Consider the following 20,247-nt stretch of genomic DNA (forward strand, 5'->3'; position numbering starts at 1 on the left):
ATATTTTAAAAACTTTTAATTAGAAGGCACGAAATGTTGGTAACTGACAAATTGAGAAAAGATATTTGTGAAAACAAAAAATCGCGTTGCTCCCATGACTCCATTTCCGTTAGACTGGCGCTTTAACCAACATGTTATAATTCTGCGGAATAGAAAGCCAAACTGACTCCGAAGCCACACCATGTTCTTCTTCTTCTTTATGGCTCTACGTTCCCACTGGGACTTCGCCTGCCTCGCTTCAACTTAGTGTTCTTTAAAAGCACTTCCACAGTTATTAATTGAAGGGCGTTCTTTGCATTTCCTGCCATTGCATGAATTTGTATATTATGAGGCAAGTACAATGATACACTATGCCCAGGGAGTCGAGAAAATTTTCCCGACTGGAACGGGAATCGAACCCACCGTCTCCGGATTGGTGATCCATAGCCTTAACCACTAGGCTAACTGGAGACCCCAATCCACACCATGAATACTCCTTTTTTACAAATTCATCACTCTTTCGGCTTAGATGCCAATCCACACACCACCAGTAAACAGACTGCTTGGTGGCTATGTATGCGGAGTGCAAGAGTAGGTCTCGGCTTCATAAAAACAATTCGCTCTTATTTGTAGTTAGTGGGCATTAGGCCGTCCCTTATTTTGCAAAAATTGGAAATGTTATAAGTTCGTTGTTGGAAAATGATCGTTTTAGCTAAAAAATGATCGTGTCAAAATTTGAAGTCATTATCTCAAGGCTAAGTGGTCCCTCAAGGGGCCTAAAGTTGTCAAAAATTGTATGGGACCAAAAAAACATGATTTTTTTTTCGACAAAAAAAATACGCTAGTCTACTAAAACCGGTGATTTTATGACCCTAAAGGACCAAAAATGTGCTTAGATTTGCGATATCTCTACTCGTTTTTGAGTTATGGAACAAAATAAGGTAAGTTTCCTTCGGAATCTAAAAAAATGGTCAAAAATGCTGATTTTTCAGTTGTTTTTTGTCAATATCTTGGAAACTAGTAGAGATATCGCAAATCTAAGCACATTTTTTGGCCCTTAAGGGTCCTAAAATCACCGGTTTTAGTAGAATAGCGTATTTTTTGTCGATAAAAATTTCATGTTTTTTTGGTCCCATACAATTTTTGACAACTTTAGGCCCCTTGAGGGACCACTTAGCCTTGAGATACGGACTTCAAATTTTGACACGATCATTTTTTAGCTAAAACGATCATTTTCCACTAACGAACTTATAACATTTCTAAATTTTGCAAAATAAGGGACGGCCTAGTGGGCATAAACGCGAGTGTGTTGTGGATTGGCATCTAAGCCGCAACAGAGATGGATTTGTAAAAAAAAAATTATGTTCATGGTGTCAGTTTGGCTTTCTATTCCGCAGAACTATAACATGTTCTGTGGCTTAGTTGGTTAAAACGCCGCACTAACAAATACGGAGTCGTGGGTTTGAAGCCCACCAGAACGCGTTTTCTTTAAATAAATTTCATCTCTCAATTTGTTAATTAGGGGGCATCCATTTAGTACGTCACGCAAAATTTGGAAATTTTAGACCCCCCTCCCCCCTTCGTAAGGGTTTTTCGTATACCTAATGCTTTACTTGTCACACTTTCTTGAACACCTTCCCCCCCTCATGAGCGTGACGTATTTAATGGATGCCCCCTTAGTAAATTAGCAAATCTGGTAAATGCCAGTAAAAGGCAATATATCTCATTGTAAAAAGCATACAAATATCTAGAAAATACAGTCAGGTCTTTTTTTACGCGGTTTTCATTTACGCGGCCGCGTAAATGAAAACTCCATACAAAAAAAATCATCGTCTTATTTTTGCATGATTCGTCCAGAAATAGTGGGACTTTTTTTACGCGGTTTTTTGAATTTTGAACTGAGTTTTTTTTTACGCGGTACGTATCCTCCCGCGTAAAAAAAACCTGACTGTAGGGTAATTCGCCAAATGTTGAACACCACCCAAATGTTGAACACTTTCTGAAAATTTTATTATAAATCTAACTTAAGTAATTTTCGGTAAACGTATGATGTAGATGTGTATACATGTGTGTCACGATGTTGATCTAATTCAGTTACAAAATTATACATATTTTACGTAAAAAATGATGATTGCAAATTTTGTACCGCTGATGACACGAAACTGCACAATTCTTAAGATTAATTTTAAGAAATTGCTCTTACGAAATAAGCTTTACTGGCAAATCGACCACAAATATCAAAGTCACACCATAGTTACAAGAACTGGAAGGATGTCCTTTGCAGTTTAACATTGTTTAAAATCACATTTTCATTGTAATTTCATTTGTTAAAATACGTTTCTTATCACACTATCATTAGGCATCTAGGATCCAATTGTTGAACACTGACATAACCTACGATGTTAGCATGACTGCTAGATTTTTTTTTCACTTTACCTAATCGTGCATGTCATGGGGTTTCAAGGGTGTTCCAGGGATGTTCCAGGAGTGTTGCAGAGGGCTTCAGAGTGTTAAGGTGGTCCCAAAAGTATTTCAGGGCATTCTAGAGGGGTTTAGGAGCGATCCACGAGTTTGCAAGGGATTTCAGAGTCATTACAAGGGTGCTCTAGGGGGCTGAGTGGACCCCATGGGCATCCAGGAGTGTTTCAGGGGCTTTCAAAGGCGTTCTTTTCTTCAATCGTTTTCGCTTGTAGTCAAATCTTTTCAGTCATTTTTTACATCTAGTCATGTCAAATACGATTTCAGTTCACTAGAGCTCTTTTCAAACGAGAAGCAATTCCCTGTCATTTGAATAAATTGCCACTCAAATGTCTTACTGGCCACAAAATACGAAAAACCCGAAACAAATCCGCCAGAGTGAAAAATTATCGGATATCGGACCAATGTTGGGTCAAATTTTATCAAATGTTGGACCACTGTTGGACCGACATCGGGTAACTGTAGGGGCTATGTTGGGTTTGGTAGCCAAAATAAAAACAGGTCAATGATAGGTTGATGTCGGGTTATACGTCATCAATTACGAACAAAGCTTGAACCTTTCAACAATTAGCGAGAATTGTCCAACATTAGGATGAGCTAGCTTAAGGAAGCGTTCAACATTTGGGTAACAGACCTCCCATACAAATGTTATATTTTCTCTTAAAAAATGGAATTTAAGGGAATTTAAATTCAATGGGAAGTATAAGACATGAGTGGATCTAGACATTCACTGGATATTTTTCAAGAAAAGTGGAATTATGCACGGAAAAATAAACGAAAACAAAAATGCCAGTACTAACCGTTCAACAATTGGCGAATTACCCTATTACTTGCCGCATATTTTCCAAACGCACTTCCGTAGGTAATCATCTCCCGCAACATTTCCACTACGGGTTCCCCAGTCAAAATGCTACACTTTCATTCTGAAGCCACACAAGTGCTCAAAACAACTATTACACGCAGACAAATGAAGTTATGAAATGGCATACATACATCGCATATTAAGAATACGAAACATATTCAAAACGAAACTTCAATTCAAACTGTTGACTTTAAAGAGTCTAACAAATTTCCAACATTATCCTTGCAGTACTGTATGCGAATGAAGATTGGTCATGATTCTGAAAGTGTGTGGATCTATGACATTTGGTCGAAAGACATTTGGTCGAAAGTACATTTGGTCGAACGGACATTTGGTCGAAACCCATTTTGTGGAAGAAGAAGCATATGGCATTTATTCGAATGGACAATTTGTCGAATGGACATCTGGTCAAAAGGCACTAACTGATGAAAAGAGATTTAAGTGGAAAATAATAGTCATCTTGGTCAGCTTTCAGTTCAAATGCAGCACTGTGTTAAAGAACAGTCTATGTTTGAAAGAAGGAAAAAGCTCTGATGAAAAAGTCTGCAGCTATAAGATTTAAATACCAAGCGAAAGAGCAGCTTGTGTTCAAAAGGAGAAATTTCTTCTAAAACATTCAGAAGTTGGTACAGGAAAACGCAATGAAGTGATTAAACGTGAAATAATAGCCTATGTTTCAAAGAAGGAAAAATACACGATAAAAAGACAGCAGCTATAACATTCAAACACAGTAGAAATACGAAACATGAAAGAACAGCCTATGTTCAAAAGAAGGAAAAATCATTGATAAAAAAACAACACCATAATAATTAAGTTAATGAATTATCGATTTTTGCGGCTTAACCAGCCGAATGGAAGTTTTACTTTATTCCAAAAGCTAGACTTTACATATACATATATATTTGTCCATTTCTCACTCACGCCAGTATATGTAAAGTCTAGCTTTTGGAACACCATAATGTCTACTCTCAGTACAAATAACAAACTTGAAAGAACAGGACATGTTGAAAGGAAGGAGAAATCTTTGATGGAAAAGCCAATATGTTCTACACAAAAACACCATGAAATGATGAAACTTGAAAGAAGAGCTGATATTAAAAATAAGGAGAAATCTTCGATGGAAAAACAACTACTTCAACAATGCCAACGAAAACTACACTGCACTAAAATATTTGCTATTTAATGTTTAATATTATTAGATACGATTAAGTTGCTATACGACCAAACGTGCTTTCAACCAAATAAGTTCAGTATGTAACATGTAAATTATGATACTGTAATCTATTCTATTTTTCACTCAAATCTTTTTTCATCAGATAGTACCTTTCGACCAGATGTCTATTCGACGAATTGCCCATTCGACTAAATGTCATATGCTTCTTCCACAAAATGGGTTTCGACCAAATGTACTTTCGACCAAATGTCATTCGACCAAACGTCATTCGACCAAATGTCGTTCGACCAAATGTCCTAAAGCCCTGGTATACATAGCATGCCGTTCCGTAACACAAACCCATTTACCCTTTACTCCTTTTCCGACAAATAACGAATCATTTCGGCAAGTGAACCAGATTAAAGGTTTAATCGTAATTAATACATCACAATATATCCTTTCTTTTGCTTTCTTCTACGTTCAACTTCTGCCTCGAGGCACCACGCCAGTAACGGCAGCGTGGCGTAAAAATAAAACATCCCTCCACCCACCCGACACCCAAACTACCATCCCCTCGAGGGGCCCATCGGTGAAGATGGCGATGGCGTTGATGAGGCCGATACGGAGGACCAAACCGAACCGAACGCTTGATTATGATGATGTTGATGTTTTCGATGGTTATTGTTATGATTATGATCATTAACGATGACGACCGACGACCGACGGCGCGGCAGCACCCGGTTTGGTAAATATTTAGGTGTAGCTTTCGCCGCCACGGTCGGCGACGATACCACCCCATCATCAACCTACCATTAGCTTCCGGTACAGGAGTTTTATCTCGTCCAGCGGTGGTATCGATTCGATCGTGTACGTCAGATTGTACCGATCGAGGTGGGAACTGTAGGCGGGCGAGAGGAAGTTGGCCGGTCCGGGCCGACCCGACACCTCGATGTACTTTTTCGTCCGACCGAGGGCATTGTCCGCTACGCAACTGCAATGGGAATGAGAAGGGAAGATATAGAACGTTAGTATCTGGCAGGAATTAATAGCTTCTTATTAACAGGAAAATCGTTATTGAGAAGCTGGAACAATAATCAATAGTATTGGGGGGAAAGTTCAATTATGTACGGTTTCGCTCTAATCAACGTTGAACAATAGTTTTCTCCGCAGATGTTCTGTCATCAAAGTCAAATTCTTTATGTCAAAATTGCAATGCCGCTCGTCTCAATCAATGAAAAGGAATTTGAAAACGAGTGAATTTTCACCATTATTGTTATAGAGTTTTACTGCCCATGTTAGCATAGTCGACGTAACCAACACGGACAAAGTCAGCATACACAAGTTAATTGTCGCTGGGAGCACTGTATACAGTCTGATAACAGTCATATGTGATAGCAATTGGCATGAGCGAATTGTGAAAATGGTGAGTCGAGAAGGAAAGCGTACAACATAGCTCTGGTCCTCACAAGTTCCTACCTCATGCTTCCACGGGTCAAGCGACGACAAAGACTGCCAACTAAGAGTTGTTAGCTAGATTGAGGAGGTACGTCTCGAGCGTCTGTTCACCAAGGAGGTGCGGCTCAAACAGCTCTGGCATCCAGCGGCTGAGTATGAAAGGCTGTATCGCGTCAGCTATACCTAAGGAGGAGTCCCTTCAACGCGATGATGTAGGCAGTGCAGCACCGGTAAGGTAGCCTGCTGAAAACTCATTCAGGTACCACATCTACTACAGTTGCGGCGACAAGGCAGAAAGTGGAGTGGGCTTCATAGTGATCGAGAAGCATGTGAAGCGATTTATTCGGTAAGCGACCAAATCTATGTGTTGAGGATGATGGTTAAATTCTTCAACTACAGTCTGATCCTATACACCAACGAATGATAAACCCGATGACATGAAAAATGAGTTCTATAAGAGCCTTGATAAATCCTATGGAAAGTGCCCAAAACCAAATTGTCATCGGAGAAATAAATGCGTAGATGGGCAGAGCAAATTTCTTTCGACCTGTAAGGCCGGAACAAATCTCATTTTCTTCTGTTGTCACTTTGCTCTTTGACTCGTCAAGGGGTGGATAATAAATAATAAATGCATTTGATGAAAATTTACCCAAACAATTAGGCAAAATCGAAAAACTCATCGGATTTGTTAAGAAATTTTCTCGACAACTCTAATTTCAGTTCAAAATTTTTAAATTTATGAATAATTTATTTGTGTCCCTCCTCAAAATGTCGAATTCCGACCAAAATTTTCCGAGGGGGGGGGGGTGACATTAGAGAAAATAGAAATTTGTGTCAGCCTAATTGGAACGGAAAGCCTTCATTCCGTTACCAACGATGATGGCCTGCGTCTTGTGACATTCGCTGCTACTAGAGGGATGCTACTTCGCACGTAAGCATATCCGAACACACACCTGGCGACACCCGAGTGGTGAAACTTGCTCCCAGATATACCTCGTGCTGGTCGACGGGCGACATTTTTCGGTGACATTTTTGTGAGGTCCTACAGATTGATTGATTGATTTGTCTTTAAAGTCTGTATCCGCAATAATCGGGACACAGAAGTACGGCTGTAGCTCTGTAATGAATCGGTAAATTTGGCCAAATAATTGACTGAGAACTCTTTGATGTATATTTATTATTTGTGCCAAATTTCATAAAAATCGATGCATTACTTTTTACTGTGGATAAAAAATAAACAGACGTGGTTTTTAAGATTTTGTACAAACATGACCAATTTTCATTCGCTTAATAGATGGTTCTTTAACGCTATAGTTCAAAGTTCTGTGATGATAGTTATGAAATTTCGTTTGCAGTACCGTCTTCAGCCAGAGGCTGCACAGACTGAATGACACTTAACACTAGACAAGGGACACACGGAGCATGCACCAGTGGATGCGGAGAAGAAACTATTCTCACGAAAAGTTTCATCGCCCGGAGCGGGAATCGAACCCTCACCCCATAGCACGGTGCGATTAGAAGCGTGGTGACCTTAACCGCACGGCTACGAGGCTCCACGCGTATTTTTGAATTTCTCTGCCAATTTTCATAAAATTTTCACAGAAGGCAGTTGATTATGTATATATTATGCCTGCAAAATTTGATGATTATTGTTGGAGAACTTTCAGGTATACAATCGAATCAATAAAGGGTGCTGACTATTTGCTGTCTAAGGGGCTAAAATCACCTTCAGTCCCAATACATGTTTCGACTATAAAATTGTTGATAGTGCATCAATTTTTTTGAAAATTTGCCTATACAACAAATGTAGATTGAGAGGTTTGGGTTCAAAATGTTAGCCATTTCCTTTGCCAAATTCAATAGTTACAGCGCTGGCAAGCAAAACTAGGGGCTGTACAAAATTCAATCGCACACGTTCTACTCTTTAATTGCTACAACCAAAACTACTGCACCGATTCACATGAAATTTTGTAGGTGAAATTAACACATCTTAAGATGTTATTGGGCCAAATTTGGGCAAAATTAATGTATCTATTGCAGAGTTACAGCTGTATTTCTGTGTCCCGATTATTGCGGATACAGGCTTTATTAAAGAGGCTTTCAGCCCTTGGCTGGTTCGTCTCTATTTCGGTCCTACAGAGGCCCGAACATGGACTAGGATCATTATCTTGTAGCCGCGAAAATACTGGCGCGATTATCCAGTGTTACAAGTTCAAGAAACAACAGAACGATTCCTTTCAATATCCAACGCTTGTCAGCCAAAGGGGTTCCTGCACAGAACCATCAGAAGCTGAACGAGAGGATAGGAGGAGAGACCAACAGATCTGAAGTTGTCAACAGTTTATGGGGGTTTATTCATGAAGCAGTGACAACAACAACGCAAAAGGTTATAGGTACCCAAGCAGCACCTGCAACATCATCCAGAATGTGGCTTTCTATGCTTTGGTCTAAATGAATTGCACTAGAAGCACACGAAACATTCATCTTGTCAGTTGTGTTGCATTTATACTCCGAGATACGTAAAGTTGCGTCTTTGTTTCATAGAAATCACAAATTACCACGTGTTTGAAATCGATTCGTGGAGGCGGAGCGTACATATTGCTCACAAGTGGTAACCCGGGTAGAGGTGAATGGCAAACCAACAACAAAAGAATAATAAATTTTATTGTCATAACTTATTTTGTCATTCATGAGTTCTTCATAACGAGCTTAAAATAACATGTCAATAGCATAAAATGATATCATATCAAAATATGCCATTCGCTTGTCATTTATCAAATTTGGAAGAATAACTGCTGAATGTCTTATTTTGCTATCATAACAAATTTTGCAATTGGTGAGATATTGTTGACCTCTTACGAGTTTGATGAACCATCGCAGTTTTGGCACTTATTAAAAACAACATAATGACAAAATTTGAATTTTGGTACTTCTAATGGTAACTTTTGATATTTTTTTTGTTGACAGGCGAATAACTAATTTTGATATTATTCTGTTTTCAATAACTCAATAATGGTATATTTTGCAATTCTCAACCTTGATTTTTTTTTGTTCTTGGTTTGCCATTGTAATGTTAAAATTTGACATTCTTTAGTTATTTCATAGAACAATTTCAGTTATTATTTTTGCCCTTTTGTCACTTATTTCAAACAAACCAATGGCAAATTTTACCATTCAGTAATTCTTTTTGAATGGTAAATCTCGCAATTGTTTTGTAATTCTTTTCTGCCCGGGAATACAGTCAGCTTACATTAAATGTGTTATGTAACATGCATGAAACATCTAACTCTGGTTTGTTTGTTCAGACTAGGTTCCAAATACGTTACAGAAAACTTGAGCGTCTTGTCATTTTGACAGTTCTCTAACTTGTGACAATGAAGGTGCAATAAAGTAACAAGTAACTTCAGTAGCTTTTATGGTGCGTTGAGTATCGATTCTCTCACAGAGCTCTTGGTAGAGTATGTAAGGTGAGTAGATTATACTCATGGTGTCCATGGTTCGAGTCTGGACAAAATCTTTTTCCATTTTTTATCATTCCTTCTCGTTTATGTTGCATAAGAATTCATAATCTGCGCTTTTAGGGTTTCAAAGAAAAAGCAATTGTGTTCTGTCGTCCGTAATACGGACAGTGAATAAATTGCACTAAGGTTGCTGTTACTGGCTTAGCAACAAGTCGTGTTTCTTGGGTATGGCTTTCTATGCTTTGGTCTAAATGAGTTGTACTAGAAGCACACGAAACTTCCATCTTGTCAGTTGAGTTGCATTTTAACTCCGAATATCGTTAAGTTGCGGCTTTGTTTCATAGAAATCACAAATTACCACGTGTTTGACATCGATCTGTGGAGGCGGAGCTTACATATTGCTCGCAAGTGATAATACAGTCAGCTTACATTAAATGTGTTGTAACATGCCTGAAACATCTAACTCTGGTTTGTTTGTTCAGATTAGGTTCCATATGCGTTACAGAAAACTTGAGCGTCTTTTCATTTTGACAGTTCTCTAACTTGTGACAAAGAAGGTGCAATAAAGTAACAAGTAACTTCAGTAGCTTTTATGGTGTGTTGAGCATCGATTCTCTCATAGAGCGTTTGGTGTAGTATGTGAGGTGAGTAGACAATACTCCTGGTGTCCATGGTTCGAGTCTGGACAAAATATTTTCCCAACTTTTTTATCATTCCTCCTCGTTTATGTTGCATAAGAATTCAGAATATGCGCTTTTTGGGTTTCAAAGAAGAAGCAATTGTGTTCTGTCGTCCGTAATACGGACAGTGAATAAATTGCACTAAGGTTGCTGTTACTGGATTAGCAACAAGTCGTATTGCTTGGGTACCGCTCAGCGACTTCAACGAGTGTTATACGAAATGAATGCTGCCAGAAGTCGAATGCTAGTGGTCGGTACCCGGCTCAACAAGTAGCGGTACAGGGTGGCTTGAACATCAGAGAAACGAACCCATCGCAGTAAAAAACGGCAGCATGAAGAGAGTGTGATTGCTGAAGCGCAGGAAAGCATGGGCAGGAACGATATGCGGCAGTTTTATGCCACTGTCAATGGTGCACGGCACAAGACTGCGCCAGTGCCCGCCATGTGCAATGACCGGAAAGAAAATTTGTTGACAGATAGAACAATGGTGGCTGGTGGCAGGTGGGTGGAAGGAGCACTTCGAAGAGTTATTGAATGGTAGCAGTGAAGGAGCACCCAGAAACACAGGATTCCCATAATGGATGACGGTCAATTAGTAGAGCCACCACTGGATGAGGTTAAAATGGCCCTGGTAAAAAGGTTAAAAAGGAGCTGAAAAACAACAAGGCTGCTGGGAAGGTCGATATCCCGGTCGAACTTCTTAAGCACGTAAGCGAGCACTCGAGCAGTTACAGCAACCAATCCACCAAATTATTGTAAAGATTTGGAAGGATAAAGAATTGCCTACCAGCTGGTAAGATTGCGTCATATTTCCAATCTACAAGAAAGGGCACAGACTTAAGTGTGCCAATTACAGAGGGATTACCCCCTTTGAATTCGGCATATAAGATATGTACTGTCGCTAGTCCTGTTTAACAGACTGAGACCTCTTGAGGAGTCCTTCGTCGGCGAATACCAGGCTGGTTTTCGTAAGGGCCGATCAACGACGGATCAAATGTTTAACCAGCGGATTATCCTAGACCAATTTCGGGAATATAACAAGCAGACTCACCATCTGATCATTGATTTTAAAGCAGCGTACTATTCAGTGAATAGAAATGAGCTTTGGTAGATAATGTCAGAACATGGTTTTCCGGCGAAACTACTTAGGATGATACGCGTAACGCCGCGTTGGATCAAAATCAAGTATTCGGATCGCATAAGAAGTATCCATGTACCTCGTTTGTAATCTTGGATGGATTGAAGCATCAACTTCTCTTTGCTGTTCAAAATTGCACTCAAAAGAGCGATTAGAAGGTCTAGCGTGCAGAGGAATGGTACTATCATCACACGGTCGCACATACTCCTCGGCTTTGCGGACGATATTGATCTCATCGGCATCGATCGTAGGGCAGCGGAGGATGCTTATGCTCCTCTGAAGAGAGAGAAAGCGAGGATAGACTTGACGATTCACTCTACCAAGACTAACTACATGGTAGTGGGTAGAGACAGAGGCAGGCCTAGGGTAGTGCTGAGTGATTGATGGAGTAGCGTTTGAAGCTGTTGAAGTCTTAGTTTATCTGCGAATGTCGGAAGACAGAATAGCGACGGTGTTCATCGAAGTGCTGCTTCCACCTTTCAATCGCCGCATGTCTATTTGTCAAGAGTCCTGATCACCGCACGTTTTGACTCACGGCGCCTAACACAATTGCGGAATGCGTTGAGTTACTGGTACAGAACTGTCTTGTTTGTTTCTGGGAACAACAGAGCAATTGCATTTTTTTACACTCCACTTTTTCCAGGCAGCATTTGCTTCCTCTATTGTTTGTATTGCTTTGTATGCTGGCTGGTTCCATGCTGATGCATCAACGACTACGTTGCGTTTGTCTCTTTCAAACAAGTCTGAGCTTCTTGTCGACCCAATCGTTCATCAATTCAGCTTTACGAAATCGGCGATGCTTCAGCAGTCCAGCTTCAGTGGGGGTTATATCGAGCTCACCCTCATTCTGAAAAATTGTAGACAAATTTCAATTGCAAACAACATCGCCTCAGTTCCACAAAATAGAAAAAAAATATCTCTATTGTTTTTGGAAAAAGGCCTTCTCGTAAAAAATCTTGAGTTACTCTAACAATCATACAAAGTCATAGGTAAACCGCAGCTTCAATGGCAGCTTATATTGGCTTTCTTCTGACAATACCTGCTACCGTATAGAATAGATGCAATCGCACCAGAGCATTACAGTTCCGGATTATGACCACACCGTATCACTCGAGAGCAAACAATTTTATTTCTTGTCTCAGATCAGTTCTCGACCTTCACCATTGTGTCTGCCTCAGCAGCAGTAGGTAGCAACAGCAGTCAGTGTGAGCTGAGCAATCACTAATCCAGTGGTCTCGATAAAGCCTCGGTCGGCCTCCTCACACCTCATGGCTCCATTCTTGATCTTGACACTATCTCGGTAGGAATAGACTCTCCATCCAGAGATAGAGAGCACCGAACGGGTAAGATTGGGTTGGTGAGCTTACTTCCGCTTTTGTGTTCGCAACTCTCAATTTTCTTCACAATAAATCACACGGAAATAAGGATTTATTATCTTCTTATAGTTTGCGCCGTCTTTGGATGGATGAATGGTGCAGTCTTTTTTGCCTCCCTCCCACACCAACCACCGCTGTTGATCCCACTACCGCTGCTGGCTGTACGTGGTGTGATTGCGGCTTCCGGGGCGGAAGGGAAGGCAGCAGCAGGCAGCAGGCATTATCGTGATGCCTCGATTCCGGCGGCCGGCTTTTTTGCTCCCCAACAAGAACCGTCTTTATGATAGTACTTAGCGTAATCATGTAAATTTCAATTCAACTTTTTCTGCTCATAAATCATCCACTGCCATTCAAAGTAGCTCTGCAAGGAAGCCGCCTGCTAGGCGTAGTCCTGATCGCCGCCATCCGCGCGTAAGCTCCAGGATGTAGTGGTGCAGTAGCAGTAGCAGCAGTCGATGGCAGGCGTAAGCAAAGCGGAACTCCTTCGGTTGGGAGGATTGGCTGGGATTGGTATTGGATTGGGGAGCTACTCGACTCTGAAAGGAAGCACGGGGCGTGAAATGAACTGGATTTACAGCACCATTCAAGTGTAATAAGTATCATTAACGTCGATATGAATTCTCAATTTGCGGATAATCCGGATCGGCTTTGGCAGCGGAGCATGTTAGAGAGCGTTTCGTAAATTTCGGGAGTTGGGGCGGCGGCGGCGGTAGATTTGCAGCTTGGGATCGTTCGCTCGCTGGTTGTGCCGCCGCCATCGGTCGTGCTGTTGACTGCAGTCGAAGCCGTACGAGGGTCGATAATGATAAATTTCATGGCATGGTTATGATGGGAATTGATGGGACGGCTGCTTTATTATTTTTTTTTTGTTTTTATTTATGTGTATTTTAACTAGTTGCTAATTCTACACTCCGGCTGCTTTATGAATTTGATCGACGTTGATATCAATTTGATTTGAAATGGAAGAGAATTTAAAACTGCTACACTCAAACCTCCATTTAGGTAGGATCCATTTAGGCAAAATCTATTAAGGTCCCTCCATTTAGGTAACGTTACCTAAATGGAATTTGATTGTGTTCAGATCAGTTGGAGTACATAAGATTAGGTATAAGGTTCGTTTACGGGACAGAAGTAGTGAGTGGTGTTAAGGGGACATGGGGGGAATGGAGGGGGGATGTATTGTTGAGATATGCCCCCTAACCCCCCCCCCTTCCATGCAGTGTTGTCAGTATCCAGCGTCATTTCCAGCTGAAACAGAGATAAGCAACCATCCTTCCATCATTCAATTGATATCAGCTCCAGCATTGATGACGTGAAACCTGACATCAACCTATCATTCACCTGTTTTTATTTTGGCCACCAAACCCAACATAGACCCAACAGATGTTCGATGTTGGTCCAACAATGGCCCAACATACGATAAAAATCGACCCGACTTTGACCCGACATTCAATAATTTTTCAGTCTGGCGGAATTTTGCAGGGTCTTTCGTGTTTCGTGCACAGCTAGTCATTTGAATGACAATTCTGATCTAAGACTCTTCAAATCCCCCGAAAACGCCCCTGAAGCCCCTCCCCTCCTGAAACCCATCCCCCCTGAAACTTCCTGAAAGTCATCTGAAACTCCCTCCACATGACCCAAACATGACATCCTTTATATCTCCTAGTAGCTCTCCCTTCTTAAACTTCTTTGCAACCTTGTACTCCATTTAGGTAATGAACTGAATCCATTTAGGTAATGAATCCATTTAGGTAAAAATTATATTTAGGCAGACCCGACTTGTTACCTAAATAGGGGCTGTCCATAAACCACGTGGTCATGAGGGGGGGGGGGGGTGGGTTCGGTCGATGACCATTTTGTATGGTCAAATAAATATTTTTGTATGGACTAAGGACCACCGGGGGGGGGGGGGGGTTGAAAAGTTCCAAAAAATGACCACGTGGTTTATGGACAGCCCCATAGAGGTTTTGGTGTATAAGGGTTTTTCGTCAGTTTAAGCAAATAAGTGATAATTATACTACAGTCAACTCTCCACAACTCGATATCCAAGGGACCATCGACTTATAGAATTATCGAGTTATAGAATATGAGGATAATATAGGCGTGGTTGATATTATCTTTTTTTTGTTAAAAATAATATCAAGATTTCAAATTTAAGTTGTTTTTTAACATTTTCAACATATATATGATCTAAAACACGATAAATTGTAAGGAATATATTATTAATATATATGAAAATATTTTTTCTCAGAAATTGGATCCATGCTAGTCAGAAAGCTGTGTAGCTATGAAATAAATGATTATGCTACATTTTCCAGAATGTCGTTTTCCCGAAGGCCGGTTTCCCCGAATGCCTTATTACTCCAAAAAGTCGGTTAATCGATTATTTCATTGATATTTCGCCTATTTTCTCGGTCATCATAAAGTATCGAAAACCAATTGATATAAACTTTTTCAAAACATTTATTATCTAATTCCACGTGGGCTTACGGCTAGTGGAAAACCGAATTACTAATCGATTAATGGTGTAGCGGACCTGGTGTAATGGTTAGAACACTTGACTATCACGCCTAGGACCTGGGATCGAGTCCCACTTCCGACAAACTCACAAAATGAGGGTTCTTCCTTTGGAAGGGAAGTAAAGCGTGGGTCCCGAGATGAACTAGCCTAGGGCTAAAAATCTCGTTAATACAGATAAAAAAAAAACCGATTAACAATTTTTGTAAATCAAAAACTTGAATCTGTTGGATATTTGTCTCTCAGGAAATTCTCAATTCTATGAAAATTGAAAAAAAGCTCTGGATGAACGCCATCTGTCGAATCAAGAATGTTCCGCAACGATTTTAGAGTCCAATCAACTGTGTTTGCTGTAATCCGAACGGGTTCGCTTTCTCTTTCAGCAATAGGCATCATTTCAACATCCTCATCTGGGTCCACATCAAAAAAGTCGCCAAGGTATACGCTTTCGATTATATCTTCATCTGTCATAAGTTCACAACAAACTACATTTGCGTCCACGTTGCAGTGTTCCGTAAACGACACTTCAGGATCCACCGGAAATGTTTCGTCTTCCGCTAACAAAGCGGCTTGTTGATTTTGAATGATCTCACGACGCATGAGTTCGGCAAGAGGTATGTCGTCGTCTCCTAGTACACTAAAACCTCTTTTTATGCAGGTTTTTTTTATGCACTTTTAATTTATGCACCTTTTTTTATGCCCTGCATAAAAAGAGGGAAAGCTAATCAGAACCAATATTGTGCATAAGAATATTTAATAATGACAGGAACTATTGCAACGGCGACCGGGAGGTGTTCACAGATGAGAGCAAAGGAAGGTTACAGGTTCGATTTTGGGTGTTTCCGAAGGTCTCATGTGCGTTACATGGGCTCCGGGGGGATTTCGGAGTCGTTTTAGGAGTCTCAGAACATGTTAGGCTGGTTTCAAAGCCGTTACGGAGGCGTTTTTGGGGGTTTTGGTTTAGAAGGATTTTTTTTTAGACATTTCAAGATGTTTCAGATCATTTTCGGCGTGATTCAGAGGCGTTACGAAAGCGTTACGGAGGAGTTTTCGGGGTGTTCGGAGCTTCTCAGGTGCGTTACATGGGGTCCGAGGGGGTTTAAGGGGGATTTTGGAGGCATTTCAAGACGTTTCAGAGCATTTTCGGCGGGATGCAGAGGCGTTACTTATGCGTTACGGAGGAGTTTTCGGGGTGTTCTGAGCTTCTGAGGTGCGTTACATGGGGTCCGAGGGGGTTTAAGGGGGATTTTGGAGGCATTTCAAGACGTTTCAGAGCATTTTCGGCGGGATGAAGAGGCGTTACTTATGCGTTACGGAGGAGTTTTCGGGGTGTTCTGAGCTTCTCAGGTGCGTTACATGGGGTCCGAGGGGGTTTATGGGGGATTGGGAGGCATTTCAAGACGTTTCAGAGCATTTTCGGCGGGATGCAGAGGCGTTACTTATGCGTTACGGAGGAGTTTTCGGGGTGTTCTGAGCTTCTCAGGTGCGTTACATGGGGTCCGAGGGGGTTTAAGGGGGATTTTGGAGGCATTTCAAGACGTTTCAGACCATTTTCGGCATGATTCAGAGGCGTTACGGAAGCGTTACGGAGGAGTTTTCGGGGTGTTCGGAGCCTCTCAGGTGCGTTACAAGGGGTCCGAGGGGGTTTAAGGGGGATTTTGGAGGCATTTCAAGACGTTTCAGAGCATTTTCGGCGGGATGCAGAGGCGTTACTTATGCGCAGTGCTGAAAAATTCATTTCGTCATATCTAAATTCAATCACCCACAGCTCATTTTAGAAGCTGAACCTGAGAATATGGTATATGAAAAACTTATGCGGCTAGACCAGTTCTGCAAGAAAGTCACGGAAAAACCGCTATTTTTCGAATATTTAAGGTAAATGTCACGGACTACCTTCGAAAAATGCCAATGATATTCACGGTGAATATCATTTGGCATTTTTCAAAGGTAGTCCGTGACATTTATCCTAAATATTCGAAAAATAGCGGTTTTTCCGTGACTTTCTCGTAGAACTGGTCTAGCCGCACAAGTTTTTCATATACCATATTCTCAGGTTCGGCTTCTAAAATGAGCTGTAGGTGGTTGAATTTAGATATGACGAAATGAATTTTTCAGCACTGCTTATGCGTTACGGAGGAGTTTTCGGGGTGTTCGGAGCCTCTCAGGTGCGTTACATGGGGTCCGAGGGGATTTAAAAAGGATTTTGGAAGCATTTCAAGACGTTTCAGAGCATTTTTGGGGGATTCAGAGGAGTTACGGTAGCGTTACGGAGAAGTTCTCATGGGTTTCGAAGCCTCTCAGGTGCGTTACATGGGGTCCCCGGGGGGCTCAAGGGGGATTTTTGAGGCATTTCAGGAAGTTTCAGAGCAGACTCTGAAATACCTTAAATCGCCCCTCAAACCTCATGTAACGCCCTTTAAAGTCTCCTGAGATCCCTAGAATTGCCCCTCAAGCCCCTTGGAACGCCCCTGAAACCCACTTAATACTATTGAAACACCCCAGAATTCTCCGTAATCCCATGAAAACACCAAAAAATCCTGACAGAACACCCTTGTAAGGCTCCTCAAACCCCCCGAAACAACCCCTTTAAACGCCCCTGAAGCCCCTTGGAACCCCCTTTTTGGGCTCTCTGGGGACATTCTGGAAACCCCCTTAGCCCCACCTCATCTGCCCAGGAGCAAGATCTGTTCTCGCAAACTAGATTTTATAATTGAAGCCTAAACTTAATTTATGCATAAATTTCCCTCTTTTTATGCCTTTTTTAATTTATGCACATTTTTAATTTATGCAGTCCCAGTCATGTGCATAAAAAGAGGTTCCAGTGTAACTCAAATCCTGCCTTTCGGAAGCAATGTTCGATCGTTTGTGCCGAAACCTTCACAGACCACACCTTTGCTAGGAGATTTATAGCGTCCAATACGGTTACCTCTTTCAACGTCTATAATATAGAGAACAACGTTAGGTACTTTCTAGGTTTAATCACCGCATGACTTTATCATAATTGAATTTTATTGGCTTTTCTCGGTGAACTTAATACTACTCAAAGAAGGAGGGAGTAACGAAAGTAATGAAAGAAACGGTGGATAGAATCGCAAGTGTGCGACGAGAGAAATTGAATAGAAGTTGAAAATTAACAGAGGGCCATAATTGAACAACACAATCACAACGACGACCCCTTTGCCTAACGTTCTCGTGTTGAACGGCTAGGTACTAGTAGTTTGATGATGACTACTAGCCCTAGACAGGCAAAAAGATCGTGGTTGTGATCTGTTAAATGTTGTTCGGCTTTGCTTTCGGTTCTATCGATCTGTGACACTTGTTCAGAGATTCATATCGAGCGAACGTTACTTATTTGATTTTCGCGCTTTCATCTCGTATGCTCCTATTGTGTCCAAATGATCTTATTCGAACCGAGTTTCATTCTTTCTTGCCAACTGGATTTTACTTTCTAGGTTTAATCACCGCATGACTCCGCATTCACCGAGAAAAGCCAATAAAATTCAATTATGATAAAGTCATGCGGTGATTAAACCTAGAAAGTAAAATCCAGTTGGCAAGAAAGAATGAAACTCGGTTCGAATAAGATCATTTGGACACAATAGGAGCATACGAGATGAAAGCGCGAAAATCAAATAAGTAACGTTCGCTCGATATGAATCTCTGAACAAGTGTCACAGATCGATAGAACCGAAAGCAAAGCCGAACAACATTTAACAGATCACAACCACGATCTTTTTGCCTGTCTAGGGCTAGTAGTCATCATCAAACTACTAGTACCTAGCCGTTCAACACGAGAACGTTAGGCAAAGGGGTCGTCGTTGTGATTGTGTTGTTCAATTATGGCCCTCTGTTAATTTTCAACTTCTATTCAATTTCTCTCGTCGCACACTTGCGATTCTATCCACCGTTTCTTTCATTACTTTCGTTACTCCCTCCTTCTTTGAGTAGTATTAAGTTCACCGAGAAAAGCCAATAAAATTCAATTATAACAACGTTAGGTATTTGAAATACATGCTGGGATAACCCAAATTACCTCTCCGTTATCCATATTCTGTATCCGTTGTTTAACTAGAGTATATCTATAATAGTGCTTCAACGTTTTGATGATTCCTAGGTCCAACGGCTGCAGTACTGATGTTGCATTTGGGGGGAAGAATCAGAGTTCGATTGCTTTCAATTTCTCTTGAACAGACTTTGGGTGAGCTGTACAGTTATCAATGAAAAGAATAATTTTCCTATTTTCTGCTAGGAATTTTTTGTCGAGCTCCAGAATCCACTCTTCAAACAGCAAAGACGTCATCCAGGCCTTTTTGTTACCTTTGCATAAGGTGTAATATTAGCGACTGTTAAAACACATGTTAATGAAAACTAAAAAAATACCTCTGTACAGAACTGGCAGGGACTTCACGTTTTTGAAACAGCGTGGTTTTTTGCTCTTCCCGATTATAAACAAGGGTAGTTTTTCACTTCCGTCCATATTTGCAGCGCACATGACTGTCAACCTCTGTTTGGAATACTTTCCCCCGTGACATGATTCGTCCTGCAGAGCAAAGGTTTTGTCTGGAAGACACTTATAAAATAAGCCGGTTTCGTCCGCGTTAAATATGTCCTGTGGGACATACAGGGGTTACCCAAAATAACTGGGACAGGTAAAATTTTCACTTTTCGAAAAATGTTCAACTCGCTGTAACTTTTCGAAAAGGGCATCAAATATTCTCAAATTTTTACTGTAAATTCATCAACTAGTTGTGTATCAGTGAACAAAATTTGGAAAAGATCGAGCCATTCTACACGAAGTTTTAAAGGTTCTAGAAAAAGGTATAATTATCCGATAGCCAAGTTTGAGCTGTTATATCTCCGGATTCAATGAACCGAATGCAATGAAATTTTTATCATTTATGACTTATATAATGAGCTTTTAAAAACTTTCGACTAAACTTAAAATTCTTCACACGAAAGAAAATTATAACGATTGGATTATTTTTCTAATATAACACCAATTATTTCAAAACTTCATCATCGTTTCAAAATTCGAGATAGTAATTATAGTTCATTAAAATCCCCTCTAATTGACTTGAATATATTTATGTTTTAAAGGAAAGCAACCAAATAGCCGGCATTAAATTGAAAAAGTAATGGGATGCATAT

At 40.7% G+C, this 20,247-nt stretch overlaps 1 protein-coding gene across 1 annotated transcript in view; it reads right to left on the reverse strand.

Moving 5' to 3' along the window:
- The window catches only part of LOC109415401 (peroxidasin homolog), a 567,856-nt gene that overhangs the window by 82,808 nt on the left and 464,801 nt on the right, over positions 1-20,247 (reverse strand). Inside the window, exon 9 of the mRNA XM_062856469.1 lies at positions 5,283-5,463. Coding sequence (XP_062712453.1) covers positions 5,283-5,463 — 181 coding nt within the window. The remainder of the gene's footprint in view (positions 1-5,282; positions 5,464-20,247) is intronic.

The sequence above is a fragment of the Aedes albopictus genome, chromosome 3, assembly GCF_035046485.1.
Source record: "Aedes albopictus strain Foshan chromosome 3, AalbF5, whole genome shotgun sequence".
Lineage (NCBI taxonomy): Eukaryota > Metazoa > Arthropoda > Insecta > Diptera > Culicidae > Aedes > Aedes albopictus.